We start from the raw sequence: 24,458 nt of genomic DNA on the forward strand, positions 1-24,458 counted from the left end.
ATACAAATCCTTCTTCCCCGTATTTCTAAAAAAAAAGTGCTTTCTTGAATGGAACTTCTTTCTTTACTTGGTGCGAGTAGCTCAACTGTTCTAATGTGTCTTCTGCTGGGCAGTTGAACTGTTGTTCCTTCAAGTATGAGTCCAGTTGTGATTATCAACCAAACTTTGGTCTTTCTCGTGTGTCAGTTTTAATCCGCCAACATGTAATTGTGCGGAATAAGACCAACTAACAGATTGAATAAATATCAAATGACTTGTCGGAAGAAAACAAATAATGCAGACTTGTTTATGGATGTTCGGAGACTTAATTACTCATACGTCACCCCTTCTTCCTCACCGGAAGGATACACTAGAAAACTTTGGTTTATATAACTCGCTCCAATCGTAAGTCTTATCCCTTGCCTAGATCGAAAGTCCTAGCACAACACAAGTTAAGATATCAAATCTTAACACTAACACAACAAGTGAAGTGGCAATTTGAATGAATCCTAAGATTCTAACCGGTGAGCAACTTCTCTTCAACAATTTGAAATACATAGTTGGAAGTTGAGTATTGGCTCTTCGTGATCTTGGATGATCAGATAATTGACTGTTATAAATGGGCAATGTGAGCAGGTAGGATGAATATTTTCAAAGTGCTCGGAGGATGTTTAGAAGTCTTGTAAATTGTTGTGCGGATTTCTCGTTCTCGTTCTCTTTGTGTTCATCCTCTTATTTATAGTCTTCTCGAGCAAAGTTCAACTGTCATCTGCTTGTCTCAATCGCTTTAACTCTTCCGTGTCCCATCATAAATGCGAAATAAGACTTTTGCCAAATATGGGTAGTAGTAGTTCTGCAGAGTTTGAAATGAGCTTCTTGCAGGTTTCATATTTGGTAATCTTTTGAACGTTAAATGCAGTTGCATTTAAAGCTCTTAATTTCTCTAATCTTTGATGCTATGACGCATCACACATATCTATTCATGAAGATGTTTGAATTACAACGGATCTATCTACATAATATTTTGTCCATCATATATAGCCGTTTGAGCAGTCAAATATTTTGGGATTCGAGAAGCACTTATCAGCATAACTATTTTTCGTGACTGGTCATGTTGCTTTTGGATATCAGTCTTGATTTGCTTGTTTTTGACTGACTTGATAATTGATACACTTTAGCTTGGAGCAGTTTGATATTCAGTTGAGTTTCTCTAAGCAGATCTATTTAGCAGTCCTAACTTCTTTGAACTGTTAAATGTGTTTAAGCAGTTCCTTTGGGTTTAGTTTACTTAGCTTGATTAGAGTTGTATTGATTAATTATCATACTCTATCAAGTGTTTACTAGAAATTTTACCAATCATAATAAATACATGAGCCTGTTATAAATATTATTAGAGAATGATTTTTAATCTCTTTTAATTGGTGTGATTTTTTAATTCATCCATCTAATTTAATTCAAGCTACCATAATTATCCTTTTCACATATCATTTATAAAAACCTATTTATAATTTAGGTTAACATTTAGCCACATTAAAATATTTACATTTATAATTCTTGAAGTATGAAAAGAAATATTCACATGAATTTTTTTTATAAAAATTATAAGAAAATAAACAATAACAAATTTAAATATAAATGTTTTAAAGAATTATTACTAACTAAAAATGTATGATCTTATATTTGCGAGAATGCATATTATATAATAAAAAATATTAAGCACTTTAAAAAAGTTATATATGTATTTATTTTGAATTAAAATCATTATTTAAAAAAAAAGGAACATTATCAAATATTTTAATCATAAATTATTTTAAAAAAATTAAATATATAATATAAACATGTAAAAATAATATTATTCAACTATAATTATCAAAGGGATAAATTTCGAATCATAATTTAATTTTAAGATCATTCCTAATCATAATCAATCAAAGCAGTGTTTTTATAACCGAACCGATGATCAAACCGGTCTACCTAAAAAAATGGTCCAACCGATCGGGCTTTTTTAACCGGACGGTCGAACCGAAAAATCGTTTATATAATATAATATAATAAATAATATATTTTGAATTTTAAAAACTCAAAAATATATATAAATAGACAAAAAAATTATATATTTGTCATAGTTTGAAGCTAAATAAGTATGTAAATATATTCAAAATATCAATTATAGTTATAAATTATTTAAAATAATTAATTATATAATTTTAAAAAACTAATAATTATTTAAATAATTTTTTTAATGAAGTAAAAATTTCAAATAATCATGTATATATATAAAAAGTTATTAAATTGAAAGTTTTAAAAATAAAAAAAATAAAATTAAAAAAATAAAAATATTCAAAAAACGGATTGAACCGGTTTTCCGGTTATTGACCGGTCCAACCGATTTTGACCGGTTGGACCGGTTTTCCGGTTCTTGGTGGATACCCGGACCGGACTAGCGACCGGTTTCCGATCAAACCGATCGAATCGGCCAGTCCGATCCGGTTCTAAAAACACTGAATTAAAGTAAACATATTATTATTTTTAAATCATTATTCTAAATCCTATTTAATTACTTTAATAATCACAATGTAGTTTATTTATAGAATCCAATCATTTAAAGTAAACGCATCTTTGAGCAGTTAGAATTCCTGAGCAGTCAAGATTTGTTGTGATGATCAAAACTAATTTTGCAACTGGTTGATAGAAGAGACAAAATTGTTTCGACTGATTTGTTTTCCCATTGAATAATTTGGCACAGATGAAAGTATTTGAATGTGACTGCTTGGACCGATTCTACTTTTCAACTCAGTGATAAATCATTCTCGTTGATATATCAACTTAGTATGTCAAACGTCAAAACTATATACTTAACCTTAATCCGTATGCCTCCGAATCATTTTTTATTTTTTTGTCATTCCAAATCAATGTCCTTGAGTTGAGGTTGAACACGCCTTTTAAGCTCGCATTCAATCCGAAGCTGGGATTTTTTACATGAATTCGGGAAATTAAGAGCAGCTCCAACGCTGCGCTAAAATGGTGCTTTTGCACCATTTTAGCGCAGCAAAGGAGCTCCAATGGGGGCGCTAAATGCTGCGCTATTTTAGCGCCCCCCACCTTCGCACCAAATTTGGCGCAGGCCTTTGCAAATATTTTATTTTTTTTTAAAATTTTTTTTATTATCATTTATTTGTTTTTAAATATACTTAAATATTATTTAAATATTTTTGGTATTATTATAATAACTAATATATTATTTAAAAAAATTAATATATAATCATTTAATGTAATCAATAAATAATTATTATTAATTTAATTTAATTTAATTTTTAACATTTAATTAATTATTAAATAATTATTTTATAAATAATTGTATTTTGTAATGCAAATGCAAATATTTAAACTATAAATATAAATTGGACTACAAATATAAAATTCGAATACATAAAGGAATACAACTAGTTGACAATTAAAATACAAATACAAACTGAAATACATAATGAAACTAAAAATACGTAATTAAAATCCATGATGGAAACACACATGCAAATTAAAACACATAATTCAAACTACAATTAAAACGACAACATCGAAACATATAATCAATACGGTGGTAAATTAGATCCAGATCCTCCAATATCACCCAAATATTTTCCAAGCATGTCACGATCTTGTTGTTCAGATGATTGTTTTCTTTTTTGCATAATTTTTGCTCGTTCAGCTCGCACAATTTCACGCGATTCTGGATCGCCAATTATGCTCAAATCCATATACAGAACTCTATTTTCCTCTTGAAGTGCAGCCAACGCCACTTGTTGTTTTTGAGCTTCAATTTTACTTTTCTGAATTCTCAATCAGAATTACAATTATCTTCCACTAGCTCATCTTCTTTGTCGTTGTCGGACAAAGAAGATGAAACACAAAATGAGTGGTTGAATGATGTTGAGAGTTTTGCAAATAAAAGAAAAGCATTCTTAGATGTGATTACTCAAGAGCAAGAGTTGGTTGCTGCGTACATCATTCAAAATGATCAAGAAGCCACACACAAAGGTTCGATTCCAGGTCACGTAGTCATCCATCGTGATCGAGAAGTCGCCGATCGTAATTTATTCAACGATTACTTTGCTGAAATTCCAAGATATAATGAAACAATGTTTCGAAGACGATTTCGAATGTCTCGAAACTTGTTCATTCGTATCATAAATGAGGTAAAAAATCATGATTCTTATTTCATTCAACGAGCTGATGGTGTGGGCCGGCTCGGTCTATCAACTCTGCAAAAAACAACAGCCGCTTTGCGCATGCTAGCATATGCTTTACCCGCGGATGCTACTGATGAATATATCAAAATTGGAGAATCTACAGCAATTGTGTGTATGCAACGGTTTTGTCGTGCTATAGTGGAAGTTTTTGCAGAACGATACTTGAGATCACCTACTTCTGATGATATTGCCAGACTACTCTACATAGGTGAACAACGAGGATTCCCAGGGATGTTAGGAAGTCTCGACTGTATGCACTGGAAGTGGAAAAATTGTCCAACGTCTTGGGCAGGCCAATATGCAGGTCGTAGTGGTTCTCCGACAATCATTTTAGAAGCAGTAGCTAATTACGATCTTTGGATATGGCATGCATATTTTGGAATGCCCGGAACAAATAATGATATAAATGTGTTGGAGTCGTCTGGTTTATTCTCCAAACTTGCACAAGGTATTGCTCCTACTGCTTATTACAAAATTGGAGGAAAAGAATATGATATGGGATATTACTTAGCTGATGGTATTTATCCAAAATGGTCAACTATTGTGCAAAGCATTCATGATCCACGCGGACCAAAAAAGAAATTTTTCGCAATGAAGCAAGAATCCTGCAGAAAAGACGTTGAACGTGCATTTGGAGTCCTTCAATCACGATTTGCTATCGTGGCGTCACCAACACGTGGTTGGAAGAAATGTCATTTACATGACATAATGACATCATGTATCATAATGCACAACATGATTATCGAAGATGAACGCGATCTCAGTGCACCTATTCAAGATGCGCGAGAAACACCTGCTCCAGAAGTCGAAATGATTGTCGATGATAATATGAAGTTTCAAGAATTTCTCAATCGATATAAAAAAATAAAAGACAAAGATGCTCACTACGAACTGCGGAATGCTTTAATTGAGCATTTGTGGGATGAATATAGTAGTTCAAACGCTTGAAGTTGTACTCGAACGGTCTAAGCATTTATGTTTGAAATTATATTTTGTATTATGTTTGTGATTTGTATGTGTTATGTTTGATGTTGTATCCGTTTCGTATTCGTCTTATTTTTGAAGTTGTATCCATTCTGTGGTTGTCTTATGTTTGAAGTCGTACACATATTTATCAATTTTAATAATTATCATATATTAATTTGTATTATCTATAAATTAATTTATATAATAATATTTAAACAATAAACTTTAAATTTAATATTTATATGTATTAACAATAAAATATTTTTTAATTAATTAAAATATTATTTAGATAATATGTAAAAATATTTATTAACGATAAAATATTTTTTTATAATCGCAAAATTAATTATATAGTTTGTAAAAATATGTTGAATAAAATTAATTAATATATATGAAATAAAAGGAATATTTCGAGAATATTTTTTTTGGTGTAAGATTTAGTGTAAATGGGTTGGAGATGGATATTGTGTTTTTGGTGTAAAAGTTGCACTATTTTAGTGCAAAAGTTGCATCAAAATGGTGTTTGTGGTTGGAAATGGCCTAAAGCAAAGGTCCCTTTTTGGATTGCTGAAGGCATCGCCTTTCCTGTACTCAAAACCCAAACAGACCATTTCCCGCATGCATTTCGTCTCTACATACCGCCCCCATGCCGGCCTCAACGGCCGAAAACCTAGCGTATCTCTTCCGCTCCGCCGCTAGATTGTGTCTCAATCGCTCCAAAACCTCCGCCGCTGTCTCCAAGAAGAAGCTCTCCTCTTCATCTGTCGCCTCTGCTGCCGACGACGCCGCCCTGAAAAAGTACGTGTCCTCTATTAATTCATCCTCCCCGGCGGTCTCCGAAGCAGCCAGACGCCTCGTCAAGACCTTTAAAGCGCCGCCATCATCTCGGCCTGCTGAGATTTCTAGTCTCCACGATATTTTCAGCGACGGCTTACAACTAGGTTGTAAGAATGTCGATGGTACCTTCTGCAACCGCTGTCTTTTTATTGGTGAGCTTGATTATTTTATGATCCGAGTCTTAGGCTTACTCAATGCTTTTTTTTTTTTGGGCATAGATGCATCAGGAAAGCAGCTGGCAACAGAAGCATCTAGTTTATTGTATGGTGAGTATCTTTTTAAATATTATGCCGGGTTACATTTTTTTTTAATCTCGGAGAATGCAGAGGTAGATTTGTGGTATTTTGCAATGATGCTGGTATATTATCTATCTTTCTATAGCAAATTTTATTTTATTTTCTAGTATTTTCTCTTTTCTTGAAGAAGTACTTTATAAACTTAGTGTTTGCATTGAATATTAATATTACCGTGTAAAAACATTATCTTTGTTGGATGGAGCTCCCCGGCCCTACTTTTCCAACTCATTGTATCTATGGAACTTTTCCTTTTAACTGGCAGATGAACTGGACTTGGATTGGGATGATCAATCCGAGGATGAGCAACAGCTGGGTAATGTTTTGACCTTTCCATGGATGGCAAGATTGTCAAACGACAACATATCATTTCGAAGGAAAGAAGTCTCACGAGAGAGGAAGCAGAAATGGGTTTTCAAAAACACACAGACCAGCCGCTTTGGTAGGTTGGTCAAAATGTGTGGAGCAAAGCTTGGGCCAGATGCTACCCTTGATATATTTGGGAGACTTGGACAGGAAACTGGCCTGAAGGAATACAATGCCTTAATTAGAATTTGTATAGAGAAAGCTAGGGATGCTACAGATGAAGAGGCCTCCCTTGAGCAGATCTATAAGGCCCACCAAATTTTTAAGTCGGTGAGGGAAACAGGCTTTAAAATTGAAGAAGAAACGTATGGACAATTTCTGATGTATTTGACCGATTTTGGCATGGTTGAAGAATTCTTTTTCTTCCTTGACCTCCTCAAAGACGAGAACCCTGATACGCTTTCGCGATTATCTTATTATGAAATGCTATTGTGGATTAGAGTCAATAATGAAGTAAAAATACAAGAACTCTGTCGTGCTTTTGTGGATGATAATTCTGAAGATAAACTTTCTTTTCGAGGTATTTTGGTTCTTACTATGGTTGCTTTAATTTTTTGTCCCGATTCTCTTAGTTTTGTATTTTGTCTTTCTTTATGATAATATTTGCAGTCACTAGTGACTGCTAGGTGTTGTTGAGACTATGGATTTACTGGGACCAAGCAGGGCATTTTAGTGTTGAGGTCATGTTATACTAAAGTGAATTGTTCGTGATGGTTCTGCCTTGGTATTGATTTGTGGGATCTTCAAATTTTCATCGTTTTTACCTCCAAATTTAAAATTCAGAGGTTAACTGCTTGTGTTGCCAATTAATTTTCAAGGCAAGTGAACTATAATCCAATCGAGCTACGTTGAAGCGGACCAAAGTGTTTCTGGAGCCCTTTTTGCAAGTGGTTATTATTTCAGCCTAGTATTTTTATTTGAATTGGTATTCTTCTTCTTCTTCAAATTTGATAAATTTTGAAATTAAATTTGGCCAATCATCTTTTACAAACAGCTATCTCAATTATTATATTTGATGTCCACTTATTTGATTATGGGTTTAGCTTGTGTCATATAGACATATTTTCTAATCTTGGCATTACAATTATCTTGCAGAAAATATATTGTTGGCATTGTGTGAAAGCGGCCGAAAAGAAGAGTTAATTAGGCTATTGAATACTTTCGACATAACAAAAGTTACCTCAGATGTACTTTTGGTGAATATCTTCAAGTCCCTGGGGAAGTTTTTGCTGGAGCCTGTCGCTGATAAATTCCTGGTGGCTCTGAAAAGCACTGGTTAGTTAGTATATGATCAATAGATTTTTGTGATAAAGGAATTTTCCATAAATTTACTGGAAGAAAAGTCAGAGTTTCTTAGACACAATATTTCATGTTTTTATCTTGGAGTATGTAATCCATTTTTGAAAAGTTACTAAAAAAACACCAAATTATGCAAAAAAGAATCTAGGCAAGTAAGAAAAGATATCCACAAGTAATCTTGGAAATAGTTTTTAAACTGTTGCAACCATGGATTCGAATGCATATAGGTGCCGCGGTTAGTTCCATAGTTGTCCACTAAATCTATCCACTTTGCTATTCTTTGTGTTTGGAATGTCTACCTTATGATTTCTTTGCTTCTAAATGGATTCACGAAGCAGTCTATTTGGGTTGTCGAGGGCTTTGAGTGATAGACTATGATTTTCCTGGGCTCTCATCCTAACGTGCAAATGTGCTAATTTTGCTACATGCAGATATCAGTGAAGAAAACATTTCGAAGTTTATCTATGAATATGTAATAAGCATTCCAAATTTAGCGGTGAGGAACTTCTCATGAATGTTACTGGTAATTTCTTTATTCCATGGATTTTGAAGTGCTTTTACTTGAGAGCAGTTTGCTCCATTGTGAAGCATGTTGTTTTTGAAGTATTTCAGCTACCACATACTCTTCCCCATACACCACCCTTATCTATTGTTTTGGTTTATCTTGTTCAAGGATGAACTTCAGACAGTGACATATTTCAGTCATTTACATGGAACTCCACTAGTGTTGGTTCGTATTAGCTAATTACTTCTGTTATGTTGTCTCTTAAGTTCTTAATGAGTGAATGAGGAGCAACAATTGTGCAGTAATGTTAGAAAAGAACGTTGCGTATTAAGTAGTGAATTTAAAAATAAGTGTGAATGTAAACCCTTGGCACAGACCAAGTGATGCGATATGCATATAACATATTTAATGTGTCTGTTATCCATTCATGAGATTTGTTGTTTTTCTTGCTACTCAGTTCATATATCATATTTAACAGCCTAACAAAAATAGTTTCCTGTCTGGTACACAATCACTTTCCACATTGCTTTTATGCATAAATTTATTTTTTATTTGCGGTAGTTTTACATTTTGTTCGTATATGTGCTTATTTTCTTTGAGAGTGGAGATCCGTAATGAATATAGCTACCTGATGTGTACAGGTTTGAGTTGGTAATCCTTTTTAGATTCTATGTCGGGTTTGATGTACACGGTTTTCTTGATTGGATTTTCTCTTTTTTAAATACATCTTCTGATATTATCTTTTGTTTGCTGAGGTAGGTTGACGATGTCATCATAAAATTCCATGAATTACGTGCTAAATTGGAAGTTTTACCCACTTCTGCGCAATATGAGAAGCTCATAAGATATTCTTGTGATATCCTCAAGGTATGGTCCAATGCTTATGGAGAGCTAGTTCAGATAAAACTAAAACCCCGTGAAGAAAGAAATTGTTAAGTCAGCTTACTGCCTACATGCTCCTGTCTAAGCGTTGCTTGGTTCTCAACTTAGTGCTGCTGCATAATGTCTGGAGTTTTCTTTGTGCATTGTAGATCCAATTGTGCAGCTAGCATGATTTATGTTAGGATCTAGATCTCCTAGCACAATGAAATCTGCAAATATTCATTAATATAAAAGAAAGATTTATTTATTTATTTATTTGACAGAAAATAGATTTATTTAATATGAAATATAATCTGAGAATTGTATCAGCGAAGGTTAGAATCCTTTTACAAGAAGAATACACTCATGCTCCTTGCCCCTAGCACCCAGTAAACATCTATGAATCCCTCTTCCCTTCTCTCCCGAGTCCCGCCTAATTTATTTTCCTCTCTCCTAATCCCTTTCTGCTTCTCCAAGTTATTGGCACTAGAATTCTCTTGATAAGTGGATAGGCCCAATTTATCTAGGTCCCACAATAATAACCCATCTTTGTTTATCCAGCCCGATTCTCTTAAATCCCTACAATTTACTATTAAATTTTGTTTAGGTACATGAGGCACTCAGTTTAGCTGACGAGGCTTGGAGGTCTGATTTGACTTTGTCGTTAGAGTCATTTCATTCCATATTAGATGCATGTGACCGGAGCTGTGAATATAACTTGGTATGTCAATTTATTGCTTTCCCTTCTTTATAAGTTTTGATTTTACATTTTTACTTTAATATTCATTCCCCTTTGTTTTCCACTTTTCCTCATCAGTTGTAAAGCTTTCAAATGTATCTGATTGAGTGGATTCTTCAAAATTCCTTGCCTTTTAGCAGGATCGTAATTGGTTTTCTGTATGGATATAACTGTCAATTCAAAATATTTTTGGTAGATCTGTCCCTTGGAGTCATCCTTTATTTAATGTAACTCGTGTTTCAATAAAATAACAAATGAGGCCAGATTTATCAAGGGTATGGGTGTATTTAGGTACCGCTTGGTTTGAATGATAGGATAGTTGAATGAGTGAAATGAAATTTATAGATATGGCTGAATAATATATTATGACAAAATATATGGTGTTGTTTGGTATGATTTTAATATGATGGATGATTTTGTGTATTTAATTTTTATGGAAAATAACCCCCACTATTCACTTTCCCCCCACTGCACATTTTTCTCTACTGCACTGCACATTTTCCTTCCTTCGCTCCTTTTTGTTCAATCCCATCTCCCACCTACCATTTTCTTTTCTTTGTTTCTTCTACGCAAAACTTATCCTTGTATCTCCTTCATTTGTCTTTTGTTTGATTCACAAGTACGATTTCATCTCCAAAATCCCATGGTTGATTCAAGAAGTCCCACTGTTACCACCCTCTAGCCACTGCCCAACTGTCCTTTTTAGAAACATGCAAGTACTGCAAATTCCATGGGGCTCCTCACGAGCTCGAATTTAGAAGCTGGTTAGAAAATTTGTTTAGTGGCAGTCGTAAAGAAAATGGTGGCACCAAAGCCCCATCTGATTCAAGCTGTTCAGAGGAATCTAAGGAGTTGCCTCGGCTCAATTCTATGGAATTTTCTCTGTAAGTGGAAAATGATGGAAGAAGATGAGCTATCACACCAACAAGGTGTGATAAATAACAAGGCAGGTAAACTAAGCATGGATCTTAAAAATCAGACCAAACGCGAGATGAGGATAATTTTATCTAATCTTTCATCATCCTTTAAATAAAACCGGGTTGCTGTATTAATATCTGATAGATTGTTTTCTCGGCATGTAGATAACCTTGAATCTAATCCACTTCAAAACCATGTTTTATTTTCTAATCCACTTCAAAACCATTTTTTATTTCTGTCAAATCATTTAAGTAGGTTTCTATTTGTTCTGTCCGAAAAATGGTGCTTTGATACCCCAGGGGATAGTTTTGAAATACATGCATAATTGCATGTCCAGTCAACGTTCAAATGCAGATCTTGATGACGAGTAAATGTTATTTTCCTTATGAAAAGGCATAATTTGGCAAACCGATGAATGGAAATGCATATATTGCAAACAGATGAATGCGGTAGGATCATGACATAAAGTTCTCAAATCTACATCTCCCAGTCAAAAGAATATATGGGGTTAGAGTTTTGAAGAAAGTAATTTTTATGGTATAAGGCCCTGAAGTTGAGACAGTCGTAGGAAGACAAGTATGTGGTTGATTATTTTTAAAATACTCTCATTTCAAATTTGGTTTGGAAGTATGCATAGGCCCCTTAAATCAAAGTCAAGGAAATTCAACTCCGAAAATTCATGGATAAAAGCTTTGAATTAATAACTTGACTTTTTTATGTCAAGTTAGTCATTGAAAATATCAAGTTTTTGCATTTTGCTTCAAGCTTTAATATTCATAGAAGAGTGAGAGGGTTATTATAAGTTAAGGATTTTCTCTTGTCGCTGATCATTTTTTAGTTCGATTTTCATTTTTTTTCTTCTTTTTAATATAAATCAGTCAACTTTTGGAATTAAAACTACTTGGAATGAAATTGATATTGACTCTTTCCATTTTTCTAGGTTCATCAAATCAAATCAATGATATATTGCCACGATCTGAAGCCAAATAATGAGACCTTCAGGTTGATGATACAGCTATGCGTGAAGATGAAAGATGTTAAGTCTCTTTTTTTTAGTGTGCTGTACTTAATTTGTTTCAGTTTCTATGGTTTTCATTTTACATCTAAATGCAGTTTCAAGGAGCTTATGGAATTATAAGTGATATACTAACAATGAAGTTAATGCCAACAGCAAGCATTTTCAATGCTATAATGGCTGGATATTTTCGTGAGGTGGGTTTGTTCTTTCTGAATGCTCCGATGTTTTGCCCTTGTAATGACCTGTTAAAGACATAGTGTGTAGCTGGTTAAATTTTTAATTTCTATTTGTACCTCGGTCATGTTGCAGAAGTAGATACCTACCTTTAAGACAGTTTTACCTCTGACCTGTTTATGAGGACAGTGATATGAATCTGATTTCCCATTGTTCCTTGCTAGCTTTCTATAATACTTGGTCAAATGATCTGATATCGGTTGTGCAGATCCCATTTGGACCCCCTCACACACATGATAATTTTGTGGCCTATGTTTATCGTGCGAAACTGTTTGTAGTGGGTTCTGCTTCCAACAGTTATGCATTTTATTATTGACATTCTATGTTACCAAAATGTGCAGAAAAACACCTCTAGTGCTATGCATGTTCTTGAACAGATGGAAGACGCGAAAGTGAAACCAGATGCCATGACTTTTGCCTGTCTGATAAGCAACAGCCAGAGTGAGAAGCATATAACTGAGGTTGTCTTTAAATTATGTGACGGCAAAACTATAAATTATATATCTGTAGAGGACATTGTGGGTTTGGATCTCTTGTCAATGGACATTGAGGTTGATAAAATTAAAGACTCAATGCCAGAAAACAAATAACTAAAATGTTTAGTGCTTATCACAAATTACTATTGTTTCCTTTTTCACGTGAATATGATTTTGGGGTTGCTTTGAGGCTGATCTACTGCACTGTTCATGTAAAATCTGTGCATAACTTTACATTCTATGACCACCAACTCCAAAAAATATCAATTTTCAATATCATGCACACATTCATCAAACTTTCAAATAAAGTTGAGTCGAGCCCAATTGATTTGTCTTTAAAATTTAAATGTTATCAACCAGTCTAAATAGATAATCACAAGCTGCATTTTATTTTGAGTTCTATCTATTTCTTTCTAATGCTTTATATACTGGAACAACTGGAAAGCTCCCTGGATTTCAATGTTTATTTTTATCTGCATTTTAATCAGCAGTGATCTGCAATATTGATGTTATGTTCTGTATACAACTCTTCTTACCTGGTTAACTAGTCCGTTAATGGGGAATCAGTGATGTTCTGCAATATTGATGTTATGTTCTGTATACAACTCTTCCTACCTGGTTAACTAGTCCGTTAATGGGGAACAATATTTTCTGTTGCCAAAGTCATGCGACTTAGAATTCTATACTGATGGTTTCTGTTGTTGGTCTGCTTGTAGCATTATAATGACATGCTTGACGCGGGAATTCAGCCCATAAAGCAGGTTTTCATGGCCCTTGTGAATGCATATGCTGCCTGTGGAGAATTTGATAAGGCTAAGAAGGTATGAAGTTTCTCTTTGGTCTCTGCTTCGGCTATGCTTTCCAATAAAATGTTCCTGATAATATGGTTGCTGACTAGAGCACCAAACCTGTAGCTGAATGGAAATAATCTTGCTTTGTCTTAGTTAGTGAGATTAGGATTGGCTGACCAGGATATCCCTGGCGCAAAATTGTACATAAGGCCCAACCCACCCGTAGAAGTGTTGTTCGTTAGGCAAAGAAGAAAGCCCACCTTATAAGCTGATCCAGAAGCCGAAAACCTTCCGTTGTGGTGGAACATTTAAGTTCTCCCCTACAAAACATCTTCTACCTTACTAAAGAGCGACAAAGTGGTCACAGGCTTGGATACAACTTCACCCCTGCATCCAGTTTTTACATAATTGTTGATCTCTGTGTAGGTTATCTTTGACAAAAGAATTCCAGTGAAGAACTTAAATGAAATTAAGGGTGCTCTTGTTAGCGCTCTTGCATCCCATGGGCAGTTATCTGGTGCTCTTGAACTGTATGAAGAGATAAAAGAAGCTGATTGCCACCTGGACCCTAAAGCTATTAGATGTCTTATTGTAAGCTGCTTTAGCTCGTTGTTAAAATTCAACTTGTTTTATGAACAAACACATCAAATTTCATGATTTTTTGCAGGAACATTTTCAATCCAAAGGAGAATTGAATAGATTGCTTCAGCTGCTCGAGGAATTGACCAGCTCACCTTATTGGGTTGATGCCTGCTTCAGGGTCATATCGTATTGTGTTCGGCATGAACACCTAAGGTTCTCTTTGTTTTTTCGTTACGATTTTCATGATATTTGATTCTGTAAATCCACTAGGTTATGATCGTTTTGCTCGTCTCAGATCTACTCTTGATTTACTCAAGCAAGTCAAGGATAAATTCAGCAACTGTCAAGTTGCTACAGAAGTTCTGTTTGATGAGGTATTGACCTTGTTTTTCCCATCATCTTGCAAGAAGTGGTTGAAACTTTATATCTTGAATTTAATGTTCCCATTGACACATGTTATGGAGTAGGTATTTTGCTTTATTGTGGAGAAAGAGGGCAAGGACATGCAATTTGGTCTTAATTTACTTCAAGCCATTAAGACCGAATTAGGCGTTCACCCTTCAAGGAAAAGTCTTGATTTTCTCCTGAGTGCTTGTGTGAATTGCAAGGATGCCAAAACTTCGTTTGCTATTTGGGAAGAATATGAGAAAGCTGGCCTGCCGTACAATGTTTTAAGTTTTGTAAGGTGAGGCTTCTTGAATTCTTCTGCTATTACTACTTTCATTTTAATCATCTAGGTTTTTTAGGATAAAGTTTCAACTTAGGAGTCCTATTCTACTATCACCGGACTTAGTAAAAAGGAGGTGAAGTGGTGAACTAGTGAAGAAGCCAAGACCATGGGAACTGCAAACTGTCTGTTCTTGCAATGCAGAGGCATCCAATATATATCTAACAGATTCAAGTTCAAAATTATCGCTTTCCATCGGAATGTTTACCTAGTCTATTTCCAATGACTTGTATATTTTATGTTTGAGTTGGATTTCAAATTTTGAAAGTTTCTATGAGATAATGTGAGAACTATCTAAAGGCATGATTAAAAGAATTGATGCTCAACAATTCTGAATGAATTATTAGGACACAAGAACAGCATATATATATACAACAATAGGAATCAATAATAATTCCCTGAGATTCTAAAATCCTCTAAAAAAGGAAACTTACCTATTGATTATGACTAGAATATATGAATAATTATATCATAATTATATAATAAATAACTTCTCACACTCCCCCTCAAGCTGGAGAGTAAATGTTCAACATTCCCAGCTTGCTAACCATTTCTCGAAACATAGGCTGATGAAGACTGTTAGTTAGAATGTCTGCCACCTGGTCTTTTGAAGGGACATAAGGCATGCAAATCTCATTATTCTCCAACTTCTCTTTAATGAAGTGTCGATCAATCTCTACATGTTTTGTTCGATCATGTTGGACAGGATTATGGGCTATACTAATGGCTGCTTTGTTGTCGCATAAGAGCCTCATTGGTGAGTCCATAGGAAGTTTCAACTCCTGAATGATCCGTCGAAGCCAAAGAAGTTCACAAACCCCATGTGCCATAGATTGAAATTCTGCCTTTGCACTACTTCGTGCAACAACTCCTTGTTTTTTGCTTCTCCAAGTCACCAAATTACCCCACACATAAGTACAGTAGCCGGAGGTTGATCTTCGATCAATTGATGATCCTGCCCAATCCGCATCGGTATAGGCAGTTAGAGATTGAGTGCTTTGCTTCCTGAAAATCAGGCCATTTCCTGGACATCCTTTGAGATATCGGAGAATCCTAATTACTGCTTCATGATGTTCTCGGTTTGGTGAGTGCATAAATTGACTAACGACTCCAACAGCATGTCCAATGTCGGGTCTAGTATGAGCCAAATATATCAATCGTCCAACCAACCGTTGATATTTCTTTTTATCCACAGTAGCTTCTTCTTTCTTTTGGCTGAATTTTATATAAGGATCCATGGGAGTTGGAGCAGGCTTACATCCAAGATATCCAGTGTCTCTAAAAAGATCAAGGATATATTTTTGTTGAGAAATTACAATTCCTTTTCCAGACCGAGCCACTTCCATGCCAAGAAAAAACTTCAAATTTCCGAGGTCCTCCATTTCAAATTCTCTTGCCAATTTATTCTTTAAATCTCTCATCTCATCAAGGTCATCTCCGGTTAAAATGATATCATCAACATAGACAATAAGAATTGTGACTTTGTGAGTTGTTGAGTGTTTGAAGAATAAGGTATGATCAGATTGAGATTGAGTGTACCCGAACCCCGTAACACACTTTGCAAATCTTCCAAACCATGCTCGCTTCCTGTATTGTTTCTGGAATCTGTTCATCAGTGAGTTGAGATATGAAGGCTTTGAATTTTCCAGATAGGTTGGATGAGGACACAAACTTGGCAAGGAGATATAAAGGAACTTTTGTGCAAGTCCTAGTGCCTTTTCTTTGAGCAATGGGCAGTTCAGGGGCTGGATGTACAGAAATAGGAGTGTTAGGACTGTCACAAAGAGAAAGAGATGAAGGGTTACCTTGTTGAAGACCCGGATCGGATGATAGCAGCTCTGAGATTATGGGAGGCTCCCTTCGAGTACCTGTTCTCCTAGAATAAACACGAAGTTCCGGCGATTTAGTAGTAGGAGGATCAACCAATTCAAGTGTATTAGGAATGTTGTCCTGGACAAAATCTATGGTTGGCAGACATGGACTCCTAGGATTAGACACACTCGAGTTTATCTCCCCGTATTCCCAAAAATTACCTTCATAGGATTTTGTCTCCCCCTGAAGGGAAGATTTGGGATAATACGGTAGATTCTCAAAGAAAGTAACATCGGCACTAACATAGATTCTTTTTGTGATGGGGCCTAGGCATTTGTAACCCTTTTGTGTGGCTGAATACCCAATAAACACAACGAACAGCTCGTGGATCAAGTTTGCTCCGACCTGGTTGATGTACATGAACAAAGGCAGTACACCCGAATATTTTTGAGGGTAGATGACTGAAGGACCGATTGTCGGGGGAAGATTGGGTGAGTGTTTGATGAGGGGTTGCATATTTAAGGACTTTTGAGGGCATCCGATTGATCAAATATGTTGTTGTAAGAACAGCATCGCCCCATAGGTATTTAGGAACGTGACAATTAAACATTAAGGCTCGAGCAATCTCGAGTAAATGTCTATTTTTCCGTTCGGCAACACCATTTTGCTGAGGACTATGTGTACAAGAGCTATGATGTATGATCCCGTGTTCTAAAAGATAGTCACCCAATACTAGGCTAAAAAATTCACCCCCATTATTCGTTCGTAAGGTCTGAATATTGGTGTTGAATTGAGTTTTCACCATGGTATGAAAATATTTGAACACTTGGATGGACTCGGATTTGTCTTTTAATAAATAAACCCAACAACATCGTGAATGATCATCGATAAAGGTAATAAACCACCTAGTTCCAGTGAGATTAGTAGCCTTAGATGGTCCCCACACATCACTGTGTATGAGTGAGAAAGGCTTAGAAGCTTGGTACACGTGAGGTGGAAAAGAAGATCGGTGATGTTTAGCCATTTGACACACGTCGCATTGAAACATAGATGGATTTTTATTAATAAATAGAGAGGGAAACATGTGTTTTAAATAACCAAAACTCGGGTGACCTAATCTTTGATGCCACAACATTATTTCAGAGTCACAAGAGAAAGAAAAAGGACTACTACTACTTTGCAGAGCTTGTCCATTTAGAAGATTAGGTCTCTTGAAGTAATAAAGCCCCCCATGTCTTTCAGCACTGCCAATCGTCCTCCCCGAGCCCTATTCCTCAATTTCACAGAGATTAGGAAGAAATTTAGCTACACAATTGTGATCAGCTGTGAGCTTGGTTACAGAAATGAGATTGCAGGATAATTTTGGAACATGGAGTACAAATTGTAGGGTTAAACATGGAGATATAACTATGGAACCTTTACCTGCAATAGTGGATGGTGTACCATCGGCTAAGGTGACCCTAAGATTACCCGAACTAGGAACATAGGTTGAAAACATATGGGAGTCATAGGTCATATGATCGGAAGCTCCAGAGTCAATAATCCAAGGACTGAAATTTCCTTGATTGACATTTAGAGCAACCGGGTGATTACCTTGTTGTACGCAGGACGTGGAAGAGGAGTGATTAATGGGCTGAGAGGCAGATAGGAGTTTGTACACTTGCTCCAGAAGTTCTCTGTTGGAGAGAGGAGATTCATTTGACAATGATTCGTTACTTTGACTGGAGGCAGCAACGGTGTGGAGAGCTTTGTTGTCTCTTGGAGGACGAGATGATTTGTAATCAAGAGGACGACCATGCAATTTCCAGCAGGTGTCCTTGGTATGACCCAGACGCTTGCAATTGTCACACCAGGGCCTACCAGCGCGACGAGGCTGATCTTCAAACCGGGAAACCAACGCAGATGTTTCTGAAATGTGAGGGGCAGCAACATTTTTTAACATGATCTTTCTCCGGCTTTCCTCTCGACGAACTTCAGCAAACACCTCTTGGATGTTTGGAAAGGGAGATCGGCCGAGGACACGACCTTTAACATCATCGAGGTCCTTAGAGAGGCTTGAAAGGAAGTCGAAGACCTGCTCAATATTCTGAAGTTTCTGGAAGTGGAGCCTGTCAGTAGCACAGTGCCATTCGAAGTCAACGTAGAGATCACTCTCGTGCCACAATCCCACCAACTGATTGTATAACTCTGTGACAGTCGGGATCCCTGCTTCGTCTGGCGGATCTGGGTTTTTAGTTCGAACATCTGTGAGGCATTCCCGACATCGGAGTTTGTCGCCTTGACTGAGTCCCACAAATCTTGAGCAGATGGAAGAAACAAATAGGATTTCCCAATGGCTGGATCCATGGAGTTAATAAGCCAAGCCATGACCATTGAATTTTCGGCTTCCCATGTCTTAAACGTAGCAGCAGTGGGTTCGGGCATCGGGTTGTCACCTGTAAGATAGCCGAATTTTCCTTTGCCTTGGAGAAACAGTTTCACAGATTGAGACCATTGCAGAAAATTCAATCCGTTCAACTTGTGAGTAGTAATGACTAGAGATGGAGTCATATCTCCTAGAGCTTGTCCTGAGGCTACAGTGAAATGGCTGTTTTTCTCAGAAGACTCGACCTTTGGTGTTTCAGACGCCATTTTTTTTCTAAAGAATGGATCGGAATGACTCTGATACCATAAAAGAATTGATGCTCAACAATTCTGAATGAATTATTAGGACACAAGAACAGCATATATATATACAACAATAGGAATCAATAATAATTCCCTGAGATTTTAAGATCCTCTAAAAAAGGAAACTTACCTATTGACTATGACTAGAATATATGAATAATTATATCATAATTATATACATAAATAACTTCTCACAATGATAGTGTCGTCAGTGTTTACAGGCTTGTCTGTATTGTTTTGTTCGGTTCACCATGATACCAAAATACGAGTTATCATATGCCTTGATAGAATATTTTAGAGTTGATTCCCCCTCAGTAGGCACTGTCTACACGATACAACAGTATTCTTGTGAACCCCTTTTCGTATCCTTTACGGAGTGTTTCCTAGTATCTCTACTTAGATAGTGCTTCTTTGCATTAGTTTTAGGCAAGCATTGAACAGGCATCTAGTTGGGAATCCTATTTGTCTGTCAGGCAATAGCTCTAGTAAACGTAGAGCTCATTTTAAGATTACTTGCTCCGCAAACATGCTGTCAGTCACCACTTTCGAAAAAAGCTTGCAAACCGTACGTTGTGGATTGAGAAGACAAATATTGCTCCAGATGTCTGTCTAATCCCATGCAACTTGCTTTTGTGCTTCTTGATGAACTTGCTTATGTGGTGCATATCTAGACTTGAATGGGGAGAGGTATCCAAAACAGACCTGCTTACTTCATCCAAATTGTGATCTACACCTGCAACTCAATTTCTCAATACCTTGGACACTTCATATAATTGGGCCAATGGTAATCAAGTTTCGAGAACGTTAACTTCATTTGTTGTAATATTCTGAAAGAGGATGACCTCCATGCTGGAATAGAGTGATTTCTTCGTCGATTGCAATTATCACCCCTGTAAATAAGAAACCTAAAGGGTTTACAACCCTGTAATTTAAAGTCAGGCGCATTTGTCCCATTTGTAAGGATTTTACTGTCTGATTTTATAAAACACAAGGTTTTAAATTATCCTTAAGTTTATATAAGGGGTTATGTGCCTTTATTGGGTTTTCATATGGGTGCAAATTGTTGTTTGCCCTATATCTTTTCTTCCTTCTATCGCAGATATGAGTCCATAATTTGAAACCAAACGCAATAATTAGTACCATCTATTATCTAACTTGATCTTAATGGTCGGAAAAGAAGCCTCGTTAACATTTACCATGGATTTCTTCTTTCTGCTGGGAATATTTATGTATGTGTGTTAAGACATGGCATGAAACTCATAAGATGAAAGATCAAGGAGTTGGAGGCTATAGTTTTTTGGAGGAAAAAAAAAAGAGAATAACAGCGGAATTATTCTTTTTCCCTTGGGCTCTGATACCAAATTGATTGGACACAGATTTAGTCTCATATATCTCAAGGGGGTATTTATACCAAGTATACACTTTAGTTTAGAAAAGTTTACCTTGCAGTTAATTTGAGTGAATCAGACTATGAATATCCTGATTCTTATAATAAATCCCATCTGCGAGAGAAATATAATGATTCAGATTATATTATATACTAGCTAGCAACTCATTGCAGATCCTAAATTGTGAATCTTGCAGGATGTACCAGGCTCTTCTGGCTTCAGGAGAGCGAGTATCTGCGGCGAAAATCCTTAATAAGATATCAAAAGACGACCCCCATGTCCTATGCGTCATCCAAGCATGCCAAAGAACATACCTGAAACCCTCATCTGGAAAGAATCAAAAGAAAAAGAAGGCATTAGCAGCAGTTTTGGGGTTGCTAGATGGTTTAGAAACCAGACCAGGAAACAAAGGTGTATTTTTAATGATTCTGTGAGCTCTTCTTTATTATTATTATTATTATTATTTTTCGCACATGGACACATATAAAGGTACTGGACCATTGGTTGGTTGCATGTTCTTGCTATCTTCTACCCAATTATGCTCGTGTTAGTGAAGTTTTTGAGTCTGCTATTTACAGCCATTTTTTTTACCTTTACAGGTTGACAAACAATATTCAAGAAAATGTTTTGAGAAATTTATGTGAAGATGAATCGGCAGAGAAATTGAACAATGTGTGTTCTTAACGACCAGGCGCCACATTTTTTACAGTTCTCTGGCCTGTTTGTGATTTTATCGATGGTGAGCAAGCAAGTCACAAGAGGCTAGTCTCAGCAAAAGGGGTTGTGTGTGAATATTGTAGGGATAGGAAATCACTTGGTTGATATTTGGCTGAGTTAGACTCACATTTACTCCCATACTGGAAGTACTTGTTGCATCAGTCAAGAAGCAGATGTGCCATCAATCCTAAACTATTCGATTAAGGTAGTGTTTGGGAGAGCTTCGAGGAAGCACTTCTCAACTTTTCCTTCACAAAATTTCAGTGTTGTAAATGGCGGGAGGCGGTGGCAGGAGGACCGTCCCGTCACCGCGGCCTAGGCGGTTGAATTTTTTTTAGCATTTTTTTAATATATAATCATATTTAGTCATGCAATATAATAAAAAATAGTCATGATTTTTTATGTAAGATGTGTAATTAAATAATCTGTGCATAAAAAAAATTCATAAATATAATACCATCTATACAAGGTTCAAATAAATATATAAGTTCTAACTAACAAGATAATTAATAAAGATTCATCATCATATTAATACTAACAAAGTAATATAATTACTTTGACAAAAAAAACCAACTTTAAAATTTCAAGTTTCAACCCACTAGGACATTATGTCAGTAAGTACAAGATTAAACATAACTAATCTTTTAAATCATTAACATATGCACCATTAACAACATTCGTAATCCTCTCATCATCGGACTCAAAATCAACATCTTCTTCCTTTTCCTTCGATATATCTAAATGATTATCCGGATCAAATTCATGGTACACATCGTCCTTCTCATATGCCGGGACCGCTATCATGGGCATAGGGCATCCAGCCAATAGAAAATAACCGAAAGTGAGCCTAACATGCTCAGTACGAGAGTATGAGTATACGGTGTTATGTGTGCATGTATGCAAGTGAACTGGGTACCAAGACTCTCAGGTCAAGAAACAAGCTCATAGACCGGGCCTAGGGTATATAGCACGCTGCGCCGTCGCATCAGGAGGTGGCTCATATACCCAGTGAATAATGGTGACCTGATATTAGTACATGTGTCCAACCATAAAGGTAACCTGACACAAGACTTACGTATCCAACCATCCACAAACTCGTAGGGTGAGCGCCCTACTACAGGATACCTCTAAGGTAAAAGCTCAATATGCTCATGTATGCAACATACAGTCATGATATGCTGTATATAAAGGCATATAAAACATGCAATCACATAATTCATGCAAACACATAATACATGCATACTCAATCTGGATATCTCGAATAATACTTTCGTACCTTACTAAGGCAGATCCTAGAAGCTCCCCCTCTAGGTCCAAGCCTACCATGCAGCACTACATCATAAATAACAATGCATTACCTAGCATGCCAAACATCACCTACTAGGCTCTAAAAGCCTTAATTAAACTATAGCCTACTCCCTATTTACTATAGGGAACCAAAGCCATACCTTCGCCCGTCGTCAGCCCGCTGATATCGCATGCCCCAGAGCCTGGGCATAGCCTAGCTACGACTCCTAGACGCCTCGCCAGAGCTCCGCCGCCTGGCTGCTACTGCGGACACTGTCCGCTATAAAATAAACTATTTCCTACTCCAACTCTTAAAGAAAGAGTCCCGAAGCCCTTAAATAGAGCGATTACCGGGAGAGGAGAGGGAAAATTGCACTTAAAAATGAGGGATTCGGACCCCTATTTATAGGCCACGATCGGAAGCTCCGATCGGTGCATGTTTGCCACGTTTTGGACGGCCGAGATCGGAAGCTCCGATCGCAGGATCGGAAGTTCCGATCTCCTGCATCTGGCCACGTGTTTCAATCTCCTTGACACCTGTTTCTGGTTGAGATCGGAAGCTCCGTTCTCGGATCGAAAGCTCCTATCTCGGATCGGAAGCTCCGATCTGCCCGGTAGCTCCGAACGGTTTCTCATGCTTTCGAACTGGTTTTGGTCCTCCGGGACCCCCGAGACCTACCCCACCATTTTCGGACGTTCCAGATTTTATTTTCCACTTATTTTAACCAAATAAGGACTCCTTAAACATGTTTTGACACTTTTAAAATTATATGTCATTTTCTAACATGTTTAAAATCACTTAATCTTGTAAAATGGAACCGGGCTACTACATTCTCCCCTTACTTAAGATATTTCGTCCTCGAACAATCTTAAGTACTGAATGCAGTAAAATATTGAATAAATATCTTTTATTCAAACTGATTCATTTTACAAGTTACAACCTGAAAATACAACAATTCAAAATCGCTCTGGATAATCTGTACGCATACGACTCTCAAGTTCCCAAGTGGCCTCCTTAGTGCCTCGGCGCTGCCACTGAACTAGAAACAAGAGGAATGGTCTTGTTGCGTAACACCTTATCCTTGTGACCTATTATACGCAAAGGTCTCTCCACGTATATCAAATCCAAGTTCAACTGTATCTCAGACGGCTGTAAGATATGAGACTCATCCGCCACATATCGTCGTAACAGTGAAACATGGAACACGTCGTGGATACTTAGACAAATACGGGGGTAAAGCCAACCTGTAAACCAGATCTCCAACACTTTCCAATATTTCAAATGGACCAATAAACCTAGGAGATAGCTTAACCAAATCTCAAAATCCTGCGAAATGGTGAGACTTTCAGGAATACTTTCTCACCCACCTCAAACTGTAAAGGTCTGCGCTTGACATTCGTATAGCTAGCTTGTCGATCCTGCGCAACCTTAATTCTCTTCTTGATCTGTCCAACAATATTAACAGCTTGCTGGACTAACTCTGGTCCCTCAACCTGTCGCTCCCCCACTTCCTCCCAGAACAGTGGAGTACGACATCATCGCCCGTACAACGCCTCAAACGGAGCCATCCCAATACTGCGATGGTAATTGTTGTTGTACGCGAACTCAATCAATGACAACTGATCTTGCCATGCTGGACCAAAATCCATAGAACATGCTCGCAACATGTCTTCAAGAGTACGATTCGTGCGCTCTGACTGCCCGTCAGTCTCTGGGTGATATGTTGTACTCAAACTAAGAGTAGTACC

General features: G+C 36.7%; 2 protein-coding genes across 2 annotated transcripts; both read left to right on the plus strand.

Moving 5' to 3' along the window:
- Positions 1-598: 598 nt before the first annotated feature.
- Positions 599-5,174, plus strand: LOC140877912 (uncharacterized). The gene is made up of 2 exons (XM_073281515.1): positions 599-615; positions 3,686-5,174. The coding sequence occupies exons 1-2, from the start codon at positions 599-601 to the stop codon at positions 5,172-5,174; spliced, it is 1,506 nt and encodes a 501-aa protein (XP_073137616.1).
- A 565-nt stretch (positions 5,175-5,739) lies between these two features.
- On the plus strand, positions 5,740-21,831 carry LOC140881736 (pentatricopeptide repeat-containing protein At4g04790, mitochondrial-like). Its single transcript, XM_073287281.1, has 17 exons — positions 5,740-6,151; positions 6,248-6,295; positions 6,588-7,208; positions 7,784-7,963; positions 8,419-8,483; positions 9,252-9,359; positions 9,961-10,074; positions 11,951-12,046; positions 12,124-12,222; positions 12,604-12,723; positions 13,455-13,559; positions 13,956-14,120; positions 14,197-14,324; positions 14,407-14,485; positions 14,579-14,796; positions 20,902-21,116; positions 21,305-21,831. The coding sequence occupies exons 1-17, from the start codon at positions 5,839-5,841 to the stop codon at positions 21,307-21,309; spliced, it is 2,679 nt and encodes an 892-aa protein (XP_073143382.1). The 5' UTR covers positions 5,740-5,838; the 3' UTR covers positions 21,310-21,831.
- Positions 21,832-24,458: the final 2,627 nt, after the last annotated feature.

This window comes from Henckelia pumila, chromosome 2 (assembly GCF_033568475.1).
Source record: "Henckelia pumila isolate YLH828 chromosome 2, ASM3356847v2, whole genome shotgun sequence".
In the NCBI taxonomy this organism is placed as follows: Eukaryota; Viridiplantae; Streptophyta; class Magnoliopsida; order Lamiales; family Gesneriaceae; genus Henckelia; species Henckelia pumila.

Excerpts from the sequence above, each read along its gene's own strand:
- LOC140881736 (XM_073287281.1), top strand. The coding sequence starts at position 5,839 with ATGCCGGCCTCAACGGCCGAAAACCTAGCGTATCTCTTCCGCTCCGCC. Across the intron at positions 6,152-6,247 it reads AGGTTGTAAGAATGTCGATG|ATGCATCAGGAAAGCAGCTG; the intron begins GTACCTTCTGCA and ends TTTTGGGCATAG. Across the intron at positions 14,121-14,196 it reads AAGCTATTAGATGTCTTATT|GAACATTTTCAATCCAAAGG; the intron begins GTAAGCTGCTTT and ends GATTTTTTGCAG.